This window comes from Onychomys torridus, chromosome 2, assembly GCF_903995425.1.
Source record: "Onychomys torridus chromosome 2, mOncTor1.1, whole genome shotgun sequence".
Taxonomy (NCBI): Eukaryota; Metazoa; Chordata; class Mammalia; order Rodentia; family Cricetidae; genus Onychomys; species Onychomys torridus.
The window spans coordinates 147,720,982-147,740,853 of NC_050444.1; the positions used below are offsets into that span (position 1 = coordinate 147,720,982).

Sequence of the window (19,872 nt, forward strand, 5' to 3'; positions counted from 1 at the left end):
CATATCACCTGATAAACTTCCATAACTGAGCCATGATGTTCTCTCTCTCTCTCTCTCTCTCTCTCTCTCTCTCTCTCTCTCTCTCTCTCTCACACACACACACACACACACACACACACACACACACACACACACATAATAAACTTGTTGGAAAGCACTAGTGATTATGGATGCTCTTGACATCTTTCACTCTCATTGGTCTGGAGCAGAATGATACGCTGTTCTATTTCTACATACCAGATCCTGGAAACTAAGGCTGAAACAGGTAAAAGGCCACGCCTTAAGGAAATGGTGATACTGCACTTGACACCAGCCCACCAGCCCCTCAGTCTGTGTTCTCAGCTGCACAGTGAAGCCTTACAAAAACATCACTTGATTTCCAAGGCTGAGCTAGCCACTGTCCCCTGGGAGGAAAGCCCTCACACATACACTGAACTGGGTCCCCAGGAAACCTTGTTCTTTCCCCTGGGCAATGGGCAGAAACAGGCCTTCACCTGATGCCCTGCTCTAGATTCCTAGCAGAGGGCTGATTCAGAGGACGGGAGGTGACCTAGCATGGCTGAAGCATTCCTTCCCATCAGTATGCTGAAGAGGCCCTGGCCTTGGCCTGACGCCCTCACCTGCTTGGTCTGTCCTCCTATATGCTAACTTCTTCCTCCTATACAGAGCTGAGGGGTCATAATAGGGTAACAGCTGCCTGTAATGCTTGCAAAGAGAAGGGAGGCTTGGGATGGGGACTGGTTCTAGTATCTATTTCTTGTGTGACCCTGTGGAAGCCCATCCCCTGCTCTGTTCTGCATGTCCCGCTCAGTATAGTGAGATGCTTGAGCTCAGGATCAGAGGAGGCACAAAAGCCCAGGCGTGCTTTTATTTACAAGGAGGGCTAGCTCCAATAGCTTGGACAGCATGCTTTATTTTCTTTTTTCTTTTGGATTGTTTGAGACAGTGTAGTCGAGGCTAACCTTGAAATCCAGATCCTCCACTTCCCCAGGGCTGGGATCCTAGGCATGTACTACCACACCTGATCTCACTTTGTACTTTTCTAAGTGGTCAACCAGTTGCTCCGTCCCTCTGCGAGAATCCATCTTTGCCCCACTGATTTATCACGCCGAGGTGCCATTCTGGTTGACTTCTGTATCACTGCGCTAACACAACATCAGTCTACTGTCTCTTTAAAGGAAGTGCCAGTTTGGCAGGCTATGTCTCCCCTCACCTCTACCCCTAGTCTTCCATTCTGTCCTTCAAAAACTTGAGGGGTGGGAGGGAGGGCTGGAGCCATAGCGCACAGTTAAAAGCACTTGCTGCTCTTCCAGAGGACCCAGCTTCCATTCCTAATGCCCATGTTGCATGACTGACAGTACCCTGTAACTCTGCCTCCAGGGACTCTGACACTTTGGTAAGAGTCTGGGCTTGCAGTGGGCTGAGGGCCCAGGGCTTTGGACCCTGCCACCTCCCCTACACGTCTCTCTTCTCTCTACGGTCTGATGCCTGGTCCTCCCACCTCCTTGGGGCTAGGGTTACAAGACTGCACCACCACACTTGACCTGACTTCATGCTTTCTCCAAGGGGCCAAGCTCTTCAGGCTACACACACACACACACACACACACATACACACACACACTATCGTGGATGTTGTTGGCCCTTTTTCTTTCATGTTTTTATTTTTATTTTTTTTTCTTTTTGGATTCTTTTGAGACTGTAGCCTAGGCAGACCTTGAGTTTCTGATCCTCCTGCCTCCACTCCCCAAGTGCTGGGATTACAGGTCTATGCTACCAAAGTCAGCTTCCTTCTGTCCTTCCTTAAAAACAGGCGTCAGTTTTAGACTACAAGCCCTGATTGGGATTTTAGTTGGAAATAGGCTGAAATTTCAAATTTGGTGAAAATCTTCATGGTCATTGAGATTCCCTGCCTTTAGCAATGGAGTGTGACCTAGACTCTGGAGTCAGACCTGGGGACAATCCCTACTGTGTGGATGCCAGGACCTGGATATCAACACGTGACTCTGAGCCCCGGTTTCTAGCACCTCAAAGCTAATAGTGCCTACTTCCCTGTGACCCTGAGCATCTTAAGGCAACGACGGATGCCTCACACAGTGCTTGGCACAGGCAGGCAGGCCTTGTGTGGAACCTGCTGCCGGAGTCATTGCACTCCTACCCTGCTGCTGCTTCTGCCACACTTACTAAAATGTGCTTCTTCCTTGCTTTATCGAAGAGTCTCCCATCCCTGGTCAAAGTCATAGACCTGGGGAGCTGCTGACACACAGTGTCTTGCGTGAATCTTCCCTCATACTGACCTAGGAACTCATGACCCAGAATGCCTTCCTTTCTCAAACTGGGAGGCATCAGACCGCTGGTCTTGTTAGAGAAGGGCAAAGCCACAAGGTCGGAACACCTGAGCCCTCAGAGGCCTGCTGAAAGCCCGAACAGATGGGAAGGATAGACAGAAAGACAGATGAGCAGACAGACGAGGTGGAGCAGGCAGGCAGGCAAAGACAGTGAGTGCTCTGGAAGGGATGCATGGTAGAGGCTAGAGGTGCAGAGGTAATTCTGTTTTTAAAACTCCCTGGTGCCACTACCCCATACCCTGTAGACAGCTGAAGAGGTTAGTTAGGGAGTGGCTGAGCTTCCCTTAGCGACCGGAGTATTACCTGGATTTTTGAGCATTTTCTTCCTCTCTCAGCCAGTCAGAAAAGAAGCCAGCTGTGGAGAATAGAAAGGGTGTTGGGTACTTACTGGGCAGGTTGAAGGCTCTGTCCCTACTTAGGAGCAGCAGGAGCAGCAGCAGCCAGTGTCGGCCCATGCCTGTGCTGCTGGATAGTCTTGGGGGCGTTAGGAAGGAGCTCTGGCCCGAACACAGGGACAGACTGCAAGACAGCATGGTACTGTCGTCACCAGTACCACCTCTCTGCCTGCTGGGCACTCTACCCACGCTGTTGTCCACACTCCCTGTGGGCCTCGGGGGGCTTTTTAGAGTCAGAGCCAATACTGATGCGGAGTCAGGCGGAGCTGAGGAGGTGTTTCCCATCAGCACAATCAGTGGACCTCTGGGGACTGCAGTTCCAACCAGTGAGTATCCCCGGGGCCCCTAGTTGTCAGCCTTTCCTGTACAGCAGGGCAGAACTCTGGGCCCCACAGCTTCTCGGTCACCAACAGCAGAGTATCTGAGTGTCAGGGACATTAGTCTTCCACCTTCTGGGTTTCCAGTTGACACTCTAGAATCTGGATCTTCAACCCGCTGATCCAGTTTTTTCTGCAGTGGTTTGAATAGGTTTGAATAGAAGGGCTCCTATAGGTCCATTTATCAGAGTGCTTGGTCCCCAGTTGGTGGAACGTTTGGGAAGGATTAGGAGGTGTGGCCTTGTTGGAGGAGGTGTGTTGCTGGGGGTGGCTGTGAGATTTTGAAAGTAAAGTCTGGCAGTGTGTGGTAGCTCATGCCTTTATTCCAGCACTAGGGAGGCAGAGGCAGGTGAATCTCTGAGTTCAAGGCTAACTTGGTCTACAAAATGGGCTCTAGGTCAGTCAGGGCTATACAGAGAAACTCTGTCTCAGAAAAAACAAAACAAAACAAACAAACAAGAAAGAGATTTCAAAAGACACCCCCATTCCCAGTATATCTCTCTGCCTCGTGCTTGCAGATCTTGATGTAAGCTCTCAGCTGCTACTCCAGCCACAGGCCCTAAGTTCTTCCACCAGACTTCACTTGACCCACAAAATCTTCCCACTTCCTCCCAGTAAGCCTCAGTGCTGTTGTCCTCTAGACCTTTGGGGACTCCCGCTCTAACAGCCACCCTTTGGTGTCCAAGGGTAGAGCCACCTGTACAGCTTGGTCAGTGGTGACCCTATCAGATAAGGACTCCCCAGGGTAAGAAGCAGCCATCACCTTCAGACAGGGAGAGGGAAGAAGGGAGAGACTCTTTTATGGGGCTCCCAACCATGAGACCCAGAAACAGCACCCTCAGCCCAAATTTAGGATACTAAGGTCAGGGATTCTATCTCTACCATTAAAGTCCAACTGATTAGGGGGTAAATTTTACTCTGTCACTGTATTGGAAGCCCCTAAGGGGTTCATCAGACCAACCCCAAGACAAGATCTCATTTCAAAGTCCAGGCTGGCCTCTGGCTCTTAGGAAGCAAGATCTATATCTCCCCTAGGAGACCAAAGGCAAGGGTGTGAAACAGATTGAGAACAACCAGTCAGACACATTAATTATAACACGGAATTTTATTTTTGGTGCACACAGCCATACTGACCTGGCTCTTTTCAGTGCTTGGGTCCACCCAGGACTCAACCAGCTCCAGCTGGAGCAGAGGTCAAGGATAGTCACCAGTAAGCCAAAGCCTGGCTACCCCTTTCTGTGCTCATCCTTGCTGTGGGCTTCCATTCTCACCCAGAATCCTTCATCCTGACTCCTCTGGACCACCATCCCAGCCCCTGGCCTCTGCCACCCAGGTATAAGGGAGAGGAATGGGTTCCAGTAAGGGATGCGGAACGATGCAGCAGCTGGCCCCGGGTGAGTGCAGGCCCCTCGATGCCCGTTCTGCTTTCTCAGAGGCTGAACTTGTGTTTGCTAAGCATATTTGTGCTAGAATCATGAACCTGCAAACCAAGAGGTCTTTCTGTCATTCTGCTTACCTTGAGAGGCCAGACTGCCTCTTCTTCTTCCTCCTCCTGTCTCAACAGCTGCCCCATCTGAGTAATTCTAGCATGGGTAGAACCCACTCAAAACTGGGGAGCTCAGGTATTCCCAAGACTCCATTCCACTCCAGTCCCATGAGATAAGAGGCGTGCACGCGCACACACACACACACACACACACACACACACACACACACACGCACACACACACACGCTGCTTATATGCACTCTAGATGGGTTGACAGGGGACTTTTTTCCAATGTGTGACTAAGCACCTGTTTCCAAGGAAGAGCTGAGCTGGCAAAAGCCAAAAGAAAAGATAAGTCTGTAGGTACTGACGGAGGAATGACTCCTGGGGCAGAGCCTGACGGGAGAAGGCTTGGCCTCTTTGAGAAGAAAAGGACGACTAGACTGGACTAGACTGGACTAGACTGGACTAGACTAGACTGGACTGGACTAGACTAGACTGGACTAGACTGGACTGGACTAGACTAGACTAGACTAGACTAGACTGGACTGGACTGGACTAGACTAGACTAGACTGGACTAGACTGGACTAGACTGGACTAGAGGGTGGTGCCCAATGAGATAAGCAGGGATTTTAGGGGGTCGACAGGAAAGGAAAGACATCTTGGGCGCAGTACCTATCAGGGCTATGGTGAGTTTGTGGAGGATGGGGTGGGGGGAGCAGGGCGGTGTTGATTAGCTAGGGCAGGGAGTTCGCACCTTTTCCCTGCTGACCAGTGCAGAGATCAAGTCTTGCTGGGTAGCCACCTCACGAATATCTAAGGAGGACCCGCTCTGCAAGGACAGGCTTTTGGAGGCATGCCTGTGTAACAGCTCCTTCTCCTGCTCCTGGTTGTAAAGGATGGAGCGCACCTCCTCCACGATCCTGAGGTAGGAGACGTCGTGCTCCTTAGCCAAGCCCTTCCATCTCTCCCCTGGTGCACACCCTCCCTTCTTCCTCTTCCCTCACTGCTTCTGAAGCATCCCTAAGGGAGACCCAGGCCACGCAGGGCCCTCCTGGGAGAAAGGCACGACCTGAAGGTCAGGACACCAGCTCCTGAGCTGGGAAGCATGAACTGTGAGCGAGTTACTTAGAAAATGGGCTCGATGGGGCCAGGGCCCGCTCTGCCTCCCAGCACCCTCCCTACATGTTGAGTTCTTCTCGGATCTCTTTGTACTCCGTCAGGTTCTCCTGTATTGCCTCAAGCACCAGGCAGAAATTATCGCAGGTCCTTTCCGTGAGGTTGCACAGGGGACCCCCAGCCAGCGGTTCCTGGGGGAGACCAGAAGTCTCCTTGCGGGCCTCTATACAGTGCACCAGTGGCAGGTCGTCAGCCCAGTCCTCTTCATCTTTGCCTATCTGGGGAGGGATAGACAGCTCAGGGTCATGTGACTTTAGAGAGGATGACTCTTAGGACATACCCCTTTTAACCATATTTGGTATTATGACATTTTCTGTTATTTTATCTGTACATACCAGGGATGGAACCGAGGGCCTCCAGCCACCCTGGCAAGCACTGTAACCTGGTCCTCAGCCCCAGTCAATCTTAGCCTCCCTACCTTGCTGTGGTAACTCCATCAAGCGCTTCCATAAGGCCCTCTCAGATCCCCTTAGAAATTCTCACCCCAGCAAGCCTTTGAAGCCCTACCCACTCTGAAGTGATGATGGTCTTGGCCTTCTGACCTTTTCAAAGTACTCCACTTCCTCCTCCACCTTTCGCAAGCTCTACCAAGTAAATACTGGGTAGCCAACGTTTAAGTTCTTTTTTCTTTTCTTTCCTTTCTTTTTTCTGTCTTTGTTTTGTTTTGTTTTGCGTCTCAGGACAGGATTTCTCTGTAGCCTGGCTTGAACTCACTCTGAAGACCAAGCTGACCTAAAACTAAGAGATCCACCTGCCTCTGCAGGGATCAAAGGCGTGTACCACCACACCCAGCCAATATTTATTTTTATTTTATGTGTATGAATGTGTTGCCTGCATGTATGAAAATAAGTGCACCATGTAAGTAAGGGCACCATGTACATGTGATGCCTGTAGAGACCAGAAGGTGGCTATGGATCCCCTGGAACTGGAGTTACAGTTGTGAGTGGCCATGTGGGTGCTGGGAATTGAACCCAGGTCCTCTGGAAGAGCAGTCAGCGCTCTTAACCGCTGAGCCATCTCTCCAGTTCGCTTATTGAGCTCTTACTTACAAGCACTCATCAGGATCTATAGGATTCTCATGAGAGTCTTGGCAAGCAGGTACCATTATCATATCGTAGAGAAGAACTTCAGGATGCCTTGGGTAAATGCCCTAATGACATCCCATTGCTCAGCTTTGAAGTATTATGGCACATCTAGGGATCCATACCCAGCCCCCAGGAACTTCAGTCACTGAGTGGACATTATCGATAGGAAGGTCTTGCCTCCAGGTTTTGCATTTGGCTTTGTGTGTGTGTGTGTGTGTGTGTGTGTGTGTGTGTGTGTGTGTGTCCACACACACACACACACACACACACACACGTCATTCATGCACACGCTCTCCTCCCTGCGGTCCTCGAACCTCACTAAACGTTATCTGGCGCTGATGTCCTTCCTCTCCAATCTTCATCATCTGTTCCAGATTTGTGGTCACCACAACAACAAACAAGTTGAGGCCAATGAATGCGCCGATGGTGATGAAGATAGCGAAGTAGATGGCACCTCCGACTTCCATTGCGATCTCCCTGTCTTCCATCCTGGGGACGGCAGTTGGGAGCGCCATCGTTTCCCGGGCCCTTCAAGCCTTGGTTTCCTCTTTAAAACAAGGCAAGTCTATTTCCTGGGGTCGCAGAAGCAGGTCTATACTGAGATTTGCTTTGTGGCCCAACAGCAGAGCCAGCTCTGAAACCAGTCCTCCACGGAGATCTGTGTCAGCACTGTCAAGTGCAAGCCGTGCTTACATACACTGTCAACAGACGCGCTCTAGGCTGCACTGTATTCTAGAAGAACGCTGCCGACTTTTCTGGACTGATCCCCTTGGCACTCTATGAGGTAGTCAATATTGCACTGTAGTCTCTAATTTTGGATTAGTAAACTGAAGATCAGAATCCCAGCAATCAGGAAGTAGAGGTAGAAGATCAGGAGTTCAAAGCTAGCCTGGGCTACCTGAGTTCCTGTCTCAAAAACAAAACAAAACAGCAAAACAAAAAAACAAAAAACAGGTCTGGGAGGGAAACTCAGTTGGCAGAGTGTTGGCCTAGTATGCATGAAGGCCCACCCAGCACAGTATAAACTGGGCGTGGTGGTATGTGACTGTGATCTTAGCATTTGGGAAGTGGGAAGAGAAGGAGGAGTTCAGGGCTAGCCTGGGCTATAGCAGACTCCACTTAAAACTAAAAAACACAAAACTAGCCCCTCCAACTTTTTTTTTTTTTTTTTTTGGTTTTTCAAGACAGGGTTTCTCTGTGGCTTTGAAGTCTGTCCTGGACTAGCTCTGTAGACCAGGCTGGCCTCAAACTCACAGAGATCCACCTGCCTCTGCCTCCCAAGTGCTGGGATGAAAGGTGTGTGCCCCCACCACCCGGCCTTCTTTATTTTTAAAAACTGGTTCTTGGGGCTGGAGAGATGGCTCAGCGGTTAAGAGCACTGGCTGTTCTTCCAGAGGTCCTGAGTTCAATTCCCAGCAACCGCATGGTGGCTCACAGCCACCTCTAGTAGAATCTGATGCCCTCTTCCGGCATAAAGTTGTATATGCAGATAGAGCGCTCATCTACATAAAAATCTTAAAAAAAAAAAAAAAAAAAAAAAAAAAAAAAGATTTGGTTCTCAAGTTAGCCCAGGCTGGCCTCCGACTATGCAGTGTAGGTGAATGGCACCAATCTTGGTTTTTGTAGTGCTGGGGATTGAACCCAGGCTAGGCAAACACTCTACCTACTAAGCTCCACCCCTGGTGCCTTCCTTCGGCCCCTCCCCCCTTTTCTCTTCTTTGAAACAGGATCTTACTACTGCTCACGTTGGCTATAGTTACTTGAACTCCTGATTCTCCTGCCTTTGCTTCCTGAAGGCTCAGGTTCCCACTACCCGGGACTGCAGAAACCCTTTGCCTGCTTGGCTTCTACTTCACAAAGTGGAATGGGATGGAATGAAGTTGGACTTGAACCTCCAAGAAGCAAAGACTAGAACATAAAAATGCCCTTGGGGAGCAGGCCTGAGAATGAGTGCATTGAACCCCAAACTTCCCAGGACTCTAGGAGGCAAGCTGCAGGCCGCCTCAGAACCTCAAGTACCACCTCAGACCTGTTCCCTGGCCCAAGGTTGAGCCACACGGCTGTGTAGCATAGCAGAAGTCTCTGTGAACAGGGTCGGGCAACCCTGTGAATGTGTGAAGCTTCTGTGGGAACAGGGTTCAAGTACCACCAAGCCAAAGGCCCTGCCCCATGATTTCCTTGTGTAGTCACTTCCTGTGAGGCCAGTTTCATCGAAGTTCCAGGAGCCCTCTCTCCTAGTTTCTCTCCTCTGCAGGGACTCCAGCCCTGCCCTAGCCAGAAGCAGACAAAGCCCAAGAACCCATCTGTACTCACTGGAAGTCACTGTAGATGTCCAGCCATCCATCCTGGGTGATGCAGATGAAGAGGGTGTACAGGGCAACCCCCATATTCTGGAAATGCTTGGGCACGAATGCACCAAAAAGTGTGACCCCAAACACAGAGAAGACCTGTCAAAGAGACCCAAACCCACCTAACTTCACCCAATGGCCTTGGAGCTTGACAAGACCTTGCAAATCAATGCAAGTAAATGCTGCCAGGGACCCACATAAGGATTCAGACCCAAGCCCCTTGCTTCCCTAGACATCCATCTCCACCCTACAGGTTCTATTCAGGGAAGGAGACAGGCTGGGGCCTGAGAGACACTGACCAGCATGAAGAAGAGGATGAGGGCCACAACGTTGGCCAAGTCTGGTACCGACTGCAGGATGACCCTGATGATCTTGGCTAGGGGCTCCACTGCCATGCACACATGTACCAGCCGAAGTGCCCTGTGGCAGAGCCTCTCAGAGGTGCCCCTTGACCCTTCCCAGACCTTTTCCTTCTTGTTGCCTCCCTCCCACTAACCTCCCCAAGAGGAAGAGCTGAGCCCCAGAGGGTACACACTTCCCTTCTCACTCCTGAGATCCAAACAGATACCCCTGTTACCTTCAGAGCTCCCAACTCACCTGAGAGGGTAGGTAATGGCAACTATGTCAAGTTGTTTTATGAAGAACCCCATGAACAAGATAAAGACAATTGCGAAGTTGAGGATGTTCCAGCCGTCCTGAATGGGGGAGCAGCCCAAAAGGTTCTATCAAGCCCAGCCCATGGGAGCATCCTGTCTGCCCTGACACAATGGGAGACTCAATGTCCCTCCAAGAACAAAGCTAGCCAGCAGTCATCTCCTGGTTATCACCCCTGATGAACCACAAACACACAATCCCAGTCCTATGACTATGAAAACATTCATTCTCAGAGACTCACAGTGAACACACACACACACACACACACACACACACACACACACACATGCACGTACGCACGCACACACAAAGACTAGCTCCTTAGCCAATGATGATCTGTATGGTTAGGTGACTTCAAAACTCCAGGATGTGCCTGCTTAATGTGAAATGTGACATACACTATAATTAATAAAATTAAAGTAGCTAGGCCTGGTGGTACATGTCTTTAATCGCAGCACTCTGTGAGTTTGAGGCTAGCCTGGTCTACAGAGGGAGTTGGTACCCTGTCTCAAAAATAATAAATATATAAATACAAAAGAAGTTGAAAACAATGAACATGCCCAGCAATGAGGGACGGATAGAGTAAGCTATTGTACATTCATCATGTACTGATATCCAAAGATTACCAGGATCCCATAAGTACCAACTAAGTCCAAAGCATTGTTTGTGGTAGGCTACCGTCAGGAAAGGGAGCACTAAAAATATGTGCCTATTTGCCTAGGATTTAAAACAACAGCTGAGAGGATGAACGGGCTCTAAGAAGATTACCTAAGAGGTGCACGGAGGCAGGACAGGGTGAGGGATTGGATCGGACCCAGGCCTGTGTGGCTTTCTATAGAGTTTTGGTCAATGTGTGACTGAAGTAAATGTTCAAAAAGAAAACCCGATTTGAATGGAAGATGCTCCTGAATTTGGGAGGTGATTGAATGAACTCAGGTCTTCCTCACATCTTAGAGTCAGGGCCACAACACCGCACACACAGAAAGACACAAGTCGGCCTCTCTGTGGAATCAAGGCCTATAATCCCAGCCACTTAGGAGACTGAGGTACAGGTTGGGGGTGTCAAAAGTTCAAGGCTTGTGTGGGCTACAGTGGAAGCTCAGGGCCATCCTGGAAAACGTAGAGGGGCCTTGCCTCAAAGTAAGAAGAGGGTCAGGGAGTGGATGAGTAAGTAAGCCTAGTGTGGTGGTCTGAATGAGAATATGGCCTCTTAGGCTCATCTATCTGAATGCTTGGTTGCCAGGGAGTGGAACTGTTGGGAAGGATTAGGAGGTGTGGTCTCCTTGGAGAGACATGGCCTTGTTAGAGGAGGTGTGCTGCCAGTGTCTCTCTCTTCCTGCTCCCTGTGGATCCTCGTGGGTCAGGATGTAAAGCTCTCAGCTATTGCTCCAGCACCATGCCTTCCTGCCTGCCACCATGGTGATCATGGACTAACCCTCTGAAACGGTAAGCCAGCCCCCAGTAGATGGTTTCTTTATGCTGGCCTCAGTCGTGGTTTCTCCTCAGGTCAGTAGGACAGTGACTGAGGCGCCTGGTAAGTTTGAGAGCCTTGGTTCATTAGGAGTCAAAACAGAAAGCCTAGCCAAGATGGGCTACGCCTCCACCAAGTATTAAGCTCCTGCTGTATGCCATATCTTGACCTGTTTTCTGAGGATACAAGGTTTTGCCATGCTGGGCTCATAGATTCTTTTGAGGGAGGTGGACAGAGAACACTCTTTAACTCTGCCAGAGAGAGTTTCTAGAACCCAAGAAGGAGAATCAGAGTAGCAGAAGCCTAGCCTGGGAGAGACCTCCCCAAAAGAAGACATCCCAAGGAGCCAGTTTGTGATTTTAAAGTGAGGGAGGAGGGGAAATCAGAAGGGAGATGTGAAAATTACACACACCTCAAATCGCATTGTCCACACATGAAGCAATTGTTTTTCTTCTGGGGATGGTGTCCCACTATCTAGCCCAGGCAGGCCTTGAACTCCTGAGCCTTCTTCTCCCTCAGCCTCCAGATGACTGGGATTGTAAGTGTGCATTACTGAGCTTGGTGCAAGTGGAGTCTTACTGGGCCAGAGCCGATCTTAGTCTCAGTTCACTGAGAGGCTGAGGCAGGGATATCGCTAGAGCTCGGGAGTGTGGGGTCTGGGCAGCATAGTCAGACCCTCAAACAAGCACCTCATTGACACACCTGCGGGGGAAGCTATGCTGGCATAAAGGTACTCCCGTCCATCTGCATTCTGGCTCTGCCGTGTGCGGCCTGACGGGGTGAGTTGTTGCCTCTACAGCTTAAAATACAAAGCACCGAGCTGGGCAGGGGTGGTGCACACCTTTGCTCCAGCACTCGGGAGGCAGAGGCAGGTGCATCTCTGTGAGTTCAAGGCCAGCCTGGTCTACAGAACTAATTTCCAGGACAGGCATGACTACACAGAGAAACTCTGTCTCAAAAAAAAAAAACAAACCAAACAAACAAGCCCCCCACCCCCGCCGCCGCCACACTGTCCATAAAACAAAACAAATTACTGCATTATAGAAAAAGTTCGTGGAGTCCTGATCCAGAATCATGTAAATGAAGACAGATACTCTCAATTCCTTGATTCCATCTCCAAGATACAGAAACCTGGGTTCCCGTGAACAGAGAGAGCTTGGGAGGTAAGAGCAGAGGGGTTCAGACACATGGACGGGGCACTTCCTGAACCACGTATATTCTGCCCTATTACAGACATACCTGAAACCTCCCCCATCCCCTCACACTGATACACTGTCTCTCCACATAAACCCTATATTTTGCTAGGCAAAGACTTGATGTGCTGCAGACACCAAGGGGGGCGGTGAGGGGACAGTAATGACAGGAATTCCCCGGGACCTTACCTTCCAGAAAACGCAGAAGCCATTGATCCAGCCGAGGAGAACCTCACACATAAGAATCGTCAGCACAATGTCGTCTACGATTGAGAAGAACTCGTAGTGTTTCTATGTGGAAGAGAGAGAAAAAGAGAGGGGCAGAGGCATCCGTGAGCAGGGTCTGCACCAGGCTGGAGAGAGGGGGGGTGTGGGTGAGGGTAACTCGGCTACTCTTCCTCCTTAGCATCTCTATGGTTTCCTTTAGGGGACAATTTTGCACATATGCCAGGCAGTGCTAAGACCCTTCACATACGGGGTCATGCGACTGTCAACACTGTTTTGAGAAGTAGTTTTCTGTCACATCTCACAGATGGGGAATTAGGAACCTGGGTGCACACAGGTGGCCTTCACCCCAGCCTCTAGAGTAGGCTATTTGGGAAAGGGAGTTGAGGAAGGGCTAAACAAACTTCGGTACTGAAAACAAACAAAACAAAACAAAACAAAAACAAAAACAGGTATGCCCTCCTCCAGGAGCTTCAGGACCCCAGACCCTAGAGAACTTCTCTGCCACTCTGGTCCCAGCTACCCCTGTGGCTGCAGCATCCCACGTTGTTTGGGTCAGGTCCGAGGTGCCCTCCCTCTGTAGATCCAGGACATGTACCTTGGGTGCATCGATAGGTGGATGGATAATTAGGGTCTATCCAAAACCAAATCCACTTCTGCCCAACCTCAATCTTGTACACTCAGCTTCCTCATAGCTGTGACTCACTCCCCATAACCCCCAGTCCATGGAGTCCACCCCAGCACACCAGTTACCTTGCCTCTTTCTGTACTCCAGCAACAGAGTCCCTGTCCCTCTTGTGGGCCTCCTGCTATCCACACTCACTTCTGCCCACCTACGGGCTTTTCGAGTCTGATCTTCACAGTCACAAACTCCACACTAGGGTTCCAGGCTTTGCTTTATTTTTCCTGTTCTACTATATTTTTTGAGACAAGCTCATGTAGGCCTCAGGTGGGCCTCAACGATGTAGCCAAAGATATCCTTGAATTTCTGATTTACCAACTGAACTACATTCTTAGCCCCCATTCCAGCATTTTCAACCGAGACCCATAATAAGCGCTGTTTGGTAACACTTTACAAGATGGTTCAGTGGAGAGAGATGCTTGCCATCGAGTCTGACAGCATTAGATGGATCCCACAGTGGAAGGAGAGAGCTGATGCCTGCACGCTGCACTTTGACCTCCATATTCTTGCGATGGTACATGTACACACACACACACACACACACACACACACACACACACACACACGAAAGAAAAAAACTGAGGACGGGTGGTGGTGGCGCACGCCTGTAATCCCAGCACTCGGGAGGCAGAGGCAGGTGGATCTCTGTGAGTTCAAGGCCAGCCTGGTCTACAGATCGAGCTCCAGGACAGGCCCCAAAAGCTACAGAGAGAAACGCTGTCTCAAAAACCAAAACAAAACACCCTGCAATGCTGCCCCTCCGTGCCCTCCCTCCTCTCCTTTTATCTCTCCCAGCTCCATTTCACTATCAGGATGCTGGGCATCTGAACTCATCACTCAACAATGGTCCTCGCTGTGCAAGCTACGCTGGCCCTACTGCCCGTGACTACCGTCCCCTGTCACTCCCCTGCGCTCCCAGTGTGCCCCCATCATGCCTTGCCAGTCACCTGCCACCTCCTCCTCCATCCCCACCTGTTCTTGGAAACCTGTCTTGGCTCTCACCCACACTCTGCATGGCGTCTCCACCCGGCCTTAACCCCCGTCCCTTAGACAGTGGCAGCTTCCAAGTGTCCATCTCTGGTCCTGTGCACCTGCAGTCTTTTGTTTGTTTGGGTTTTCAAAACAGGGTTTCTTTGTGTAGCCCTGGCTGTCCTAGAACTTGGTCTGTAGACCAGGCTGGTCTCGAACTCACAGATCCACTGCCTCTGCGTCCTGAGTGCTGGGATTAAAGACATGTGCCACCACCCCGTGGCTAGCACCTGCAGTCTGTTAGAACTATCGACTCTTCTAGGGCTGTCCCCATACGGACACTTCCTAGCCCCTCAAATGGCCTGTTCTGACTTCTGTGCTCTTCTTTAAGTGTTTTTCTCCTGTGTCTCCATGTCCCGACCATAGCGCCAGCCCTGACACTGTTGCTCATACCGTAAACTCAACTTCCCGAAGTCTCTTTGTCTACACGCATAAAATGAGGATATGTAGTAACAGAGGGTGGCACACAGCAAAGGCTCACTGAATATTAATTGGCAATGTAAATCATCAGAAAAGTCCATGGGGTTAGGGGACACAGGCTAGTGGTATACTGCTAGCCCAGCATGTGCAAGGCCCTAGGCTCAATCCAAGTACCAAGAGGAGGAAGCAGAAGAACCCAGGGATGTGACTCAGTGGCTCTTCTCACATACTTCCATTGTCCTGGTCGAGATCACAGTGTCTTTCACCTGGACATCTTTGACCCATTTTGACCCATCTTCTCTCAGTCGTGGCCCTCTTCATTGCCTTGTCCACACTGTGCCTTTTTTTTTTTTTTTTAGTTTTTCAAGACAGGGTTTCTCTGTGTAGTTTTGCGCCTTTCCTGGAACTCACTCTGTAGATCAGGTTGGCCTTGAATTCACAAAGATCCACCTGCCTCTGCCCTCCCAAGTGCTGGGATTAAAGGTGTGTGCCACCACTGCCTGACCTCACACTGTGCCTTTTTATAGGATTCTTTTCTGGGGGCTGGAGAGATGACTCAGCAGTCAAGAGTGCTGGCTGCTCTTCCAGAGGACCTGGGTTCAATTCCCAGCACCCACATGGCAGCTCACAACCGTCTGGAACTCCAGTTCCAGGGGATCTGACACCTTCACACAGACATGAATGCAGGCAAAACACCAATTCACAGTTTAAAAAAATTATTTTCTTTTAAAAATATGTATGTTGTGTGTGTTAGCTTGTATGTGTAACACACACGTAGATGTTCTTGGAGGCCAAAAGAGTGTCAGATTCCTGCAACTTATGTTATAGGCAATTGTAAGCTGCCTAATGTAGGTTCTGGAAACCAAACCCCTATCTTCTGTAAGAGTAGCAAGTGCTCTTAACCACTGAGCCATCTCTCCAACCCCCATCCAGTGCATTTTCTAAAACACACATGGTCATTCACTCCAATGCTGTTTTAAATCCTTTCCTGCCTTTTCAATGGTGTAGGATACAAACTAGCTCCTTTGACATAAAGATCATATGTGATCTGGCCACTGACCACCTTTCCGAACTCATCCATCACCACCTGCATGGACATGCTGAATTTAAACAGCACACACACACACACACACACACACACACACACACACTCACACGCACACACACTCACACGCGTGCACACTCACACACGCGCACGCGCGCACACACTCACACAACACACTCACACGCGCGCACACACACTCACACACGCGCGCACAACACACTCACAGGCACACCCTCACACACTCACACGCACACTCTCACACACTCACACGCACACACACACTCACACGCACGCACGCACGCACACCCTCACACGCTCACACGCACACACATGCACACACACGCACACACACACACACACACACCTCATAAGAAATAAAACTACCAGGTGTGGTGACTCACACCTGGATTCCCAGCAGCACTTATGTCTTAAGTCTTAGGAGGAAGCTTCAGGCTTTCAAATTTGTCCTCAGCTATATGTATAGTGAGATCTAAGACATTTGGGGCTATATGAAGCCCTATCTAAAAAAACAAACAAATGAAAAAGCAAATTAAACCTTATCAGGCATGGTGGCATATACCTGTAATCCTAGCACTCAGAAGCTTGAGGCAGGAGGGTCATAAGTTTGAGACCAGGCTGGGCCTCATAGTGAGATCCTGTCTCAAACTAACTAGATAACAAACAAACAAATAATAAATAAAACCTAAAACAAAACAAGAAATCTATCAAGTGTGGTGCACATCTGTAATCTAAATACTTGCAGGGTTAGGGCTGGACTGCCATGAGTTGGGGGTCAGCCAGGGCTACACGGCAAGTTTGAGGCACACCTGGGCTCTCAAGTTGGACACACACATAAGAATTCTCTCACTGTTTCTTTTTTCTCCTCCTCCTCTTTTTCTTCACCCCTCTCTCTCCCCTCCCCCTCCCTCCCTCCCTTTCTTTCTTACACAGGTATCATAAGGTCCACTCTGGCTTCAGACTTACTATGTAACCCCAGCTGGCCTTGGACTGGACACTCCCCCCCCCACCCAGATCCCTGAATGCCGGGAGCCTCTGTGTAAACCACCTCAGCAAGCTCTAATGTTCTATTCCTTTCTTTTTCCTTTTCTTCCTTTTTAAAAACCTCTGTATGTATGATGTGTGTGGGTGTGCAAGTGCGTGCCTGTGTACTTGTGTGTATGTATATGCACACCTGCCTCAGTGTGTGTAAGGAGATCAGAGAACAACCTTAAGAGTATTGGTCTAGCTGGGTGGTGGCGGTGGCGTACTCCTTTAATCCCAACACTTGAGAGGCAAAGGCAAGATCTCTGTGAGTTCGAGGCCAGCCTGGTCTACAGAGTGAGTTCCAGGACAGCCAGCACTACACAGAGAAACCCCATCTCGAAAAAAACCAAAGGGGGGAGTTAAAAGAGTATTGATTTTCTCCATCTTCCTTGAGGCAGGGTCTCTCTTGCTGTTTGCTACCATGGTGAGTACTCCAGGCTAGCTAGCCTGAGAGTTTCGGGAGAATTCTGCTGTTCCTACTTTCCATGTCTACAAAGAAGGTCTAGGATCACAGACCTACACCAAACCATGGCATCCAGCTTTTATTCGGGTTCTGGAGATCCATACTCAGGTCACCAAGCCCAGGTCCTTTGGAAGAGCAACAAGCACTCTTAGCCACTGAGCCATCTCTCTAGCCCAAGAAGTCTTTCTTGATATGCAGAGCCTATGCAAGGTCAATGGAAACAGACTTTTTTTTTTAATTTACTTTTTTTGAACATAATCTCACTTTCTAGCCAGCCTGGCCTGGAACTTGCTCCACAGACAAGGCTGGCCTCTAATTCACAGAGATCCAGCTGCCTCTGCCTCTTCCTCCCTAGCATTGGGATTAAAGGTTTGCTATACCAGGCCCATTTGGTGACCAGACTTTTGAAGAACATCCAATCCAAACATCATACACAGGCAAGGAGCCAAGGACCTGAGAAGGAAGCACCTTGTCCCAGGTCAGAGCGAGTAGAGGTAGAGATCAGTCCAGCATCCCACCTGACCAAGGTAAGAGTTGGTACGAATAGCAATGGTAATGGCGTTGGTCACCAGCAGCAAGGCCAGCAGCAGCTGGAAGGCGGGATGTCGAAGCAAGTGCTTGACACACAGTGTAGTGATGTACTCCTGCACGTCCCAGGCATCCTGGAAGGGGATGAAGACCTTCCTTAGGCAGGTGTCATCACGGGTGGCCTCTACCTGGACTGTTTACTCCCTATTCCCTGTGAAGGGGGGATGTGGGGTGGGGGGGGACGGACCTGGGGGACTGCCCTAGAGGGTGATGCTGCTGCCTGAGTTCATGAAATGCTGGTTTCCATGAAGAAGTCACAATCAATGATCGTCAAGAGAGGGTCACTACTGGGGACCTTTGGGGGCCGTGGGGGTCTGCTGGTGAGTGGCTACCACAATATAGGGGTTCCTATGAGAAGCCGCCTCAATTGGCATTAGCTCCTAAGAGAAGGGCCTCAGGGAGGACCACCTTTAAGGGCGGAGAGCTGTAGAAGGGAACTATGGGGTGGAGGTCACCTCAGTCTCGACTCTGCCTGTCCCTACCTTCTTCCTTTCCTTACCTTCTTATCCACGACATCCCTGCGGTTGATGAGCACCTGTTCCTCATGCCGGCCCATGCCTTCACAGGTGTGTTTCTATAGTGGATAGGAGCAGGCCTTTGTTAGGGACCAAGATTTCAGGAACCAAACATGAACTATGGAAAAGTACTATCTAGGCCAGAGAACAAGTCATAAGCCCACTGCCCTTCCCCAGAGCAGTAACACCTGTTTACTAACCGGAAGCTCCCAAAGATAAGAACATTCCACAGTCAGGTGCCATGGCAACCGAATGTAAAGAGCATTCCATGGTCAGGTAGCCTAGCAACAGAACAAATGGCCCCTGACCAGTCACCTTAGCAGACTTCTTGAAGTTGCACAACCTGCACATTTCCCATGTACTGCACGCCTTCCACATCCCTTCCCCTTCCTTCCTTCCTGCCCCTTCCCCTCTTATGTTATATAAGCCATGTGGAGGAAAATAAAGATTGGCGGCTTGATCAGAATACTGTCTTGCTGCTGGCTCTTATGTCCCCTGTCCTTTCATTCGCTGCCACAGGTGGGTCGCCCCCATTGAAACCCCGCTGGCCGGGGCAGGCCTTCAGTGTGACCACAGGCCCTGCCCTACCCCGGATGCCAGCTTAGTGACAGCGCCAGGCAGGGGCTCCCTATCGTAGTGCCCGAGGTCTGCCATTTTTGTTTTTCAGACATCTTTGCTCTGATCCCTTCTCCTCAAAGCTTTGCTGCCGGCGTCTCTCTTCCTCTTGTGATGAGACCACAGAGGCAGCTGTTACCCACACCCTTCTGTGTTCCACCAAGATGTTCCAACCTGATAAAAGGGGGGGGGGGGACTGGGTACTCAGCCACCAGCTTCAGGATGGGGTCAGAGGTTAGAGGATGGTGGGGATAGGTCTGGACTCCCACGCCATTTGAATATAGCAAACTGAGGTCCCCTTTCTGGATCCAGGTACTAGAGGTGAGGCTGAGTGAAGAGGAAGAGATGCCCAGGATTCCTGGCCTTTAGCTATCTGTCCCACAGCTGCCCAGCCGGCCCTTCCAGAAAGTTAAGTTTTTTTATCTACTAAGTGAGTGTCCCTCCCTGGGGCTAGGATAGGGGAGCAGGTCTGACCTCCCAGGACTAAGGCAAAAGGATGCATGACCACAGAGCCCAGCACCCTGGCACAGGAGCCTTAAGTGTATACCTCAGGGTAATGAGCTACACAGGGAGCTTGTCACCCACCCTGTGACAGAAAGCATTCACTCTTAGCCTGACAGCTCTTCACCCCTGTGTGTGTTGTGGGGAGGGGATGTCTGTAAGGGTGGTGCAGATTCCCAATTCTAAAGCAAAGACACATGGGTTCATT

General features: G+C 50.2%; 1 protein-coding gene across 1 annotated transcript; it reads right to left on the minus strand.

Moving 5' to 3' along the window:
- Nucleotides 1–4,548: 4,548 nt before the first annotated feature.
- On the minus strand, nucleotides 4,549–18,589 carry Catsper4 (cation channel sperm associated 4). Its single transcript, XM_036178618.1, has 10 exons — nucleotides 18,533–18,589; nucleotides 17,964–18,107; nucleotides 12,727–12,828; nucleotides 9,817–9,914; nucleotides 9,519–9,639; nucleotides 9,185–9,318; nucleotides 7,186–7,360; nucleotides 5,793–6,004; nucleotides 5,365–5,530; nucleotides 4,549–4,599 (listed from the first exon to the last, which is right to left on the minus strand). Exons 1-10 carry the CDS (start codon nucleotides 18,587–18,589, stop codon nucleotides 4,549–4,551), a joined length of 1,260 nt encoding a protein of 419 aa, XP_036034511.1.
- Between the last annotated feature and the right edge of the window lie 1,283 nt (nucleotides 18,590–19,872).

Bases quoted from the DNA above. Each gene is read 5' to 3' on its own strand.
- Catsper4 (XM_036178618.1), bottom strand. From the start codon at position 18,589: ATGGGCCGGCATGAGGAACAGGTGCTCATCAACCGCAGGGATGTCGTG. The intron at 7,361-9,184 runs GTGAGTACAGAT...TGCCGTCCCCAG, and splicing joins GACATCTACAGTGACTTCCA to GATGGAAGACAGGGAGATCG. The intron at 5,531-5,792 runs GTAGGGAGGGTG...CTCCTACCTCAG, and splicing joins ATCCGAGAAGAACTCAACAT to GATCGTGGAGGAGGTGCGCT.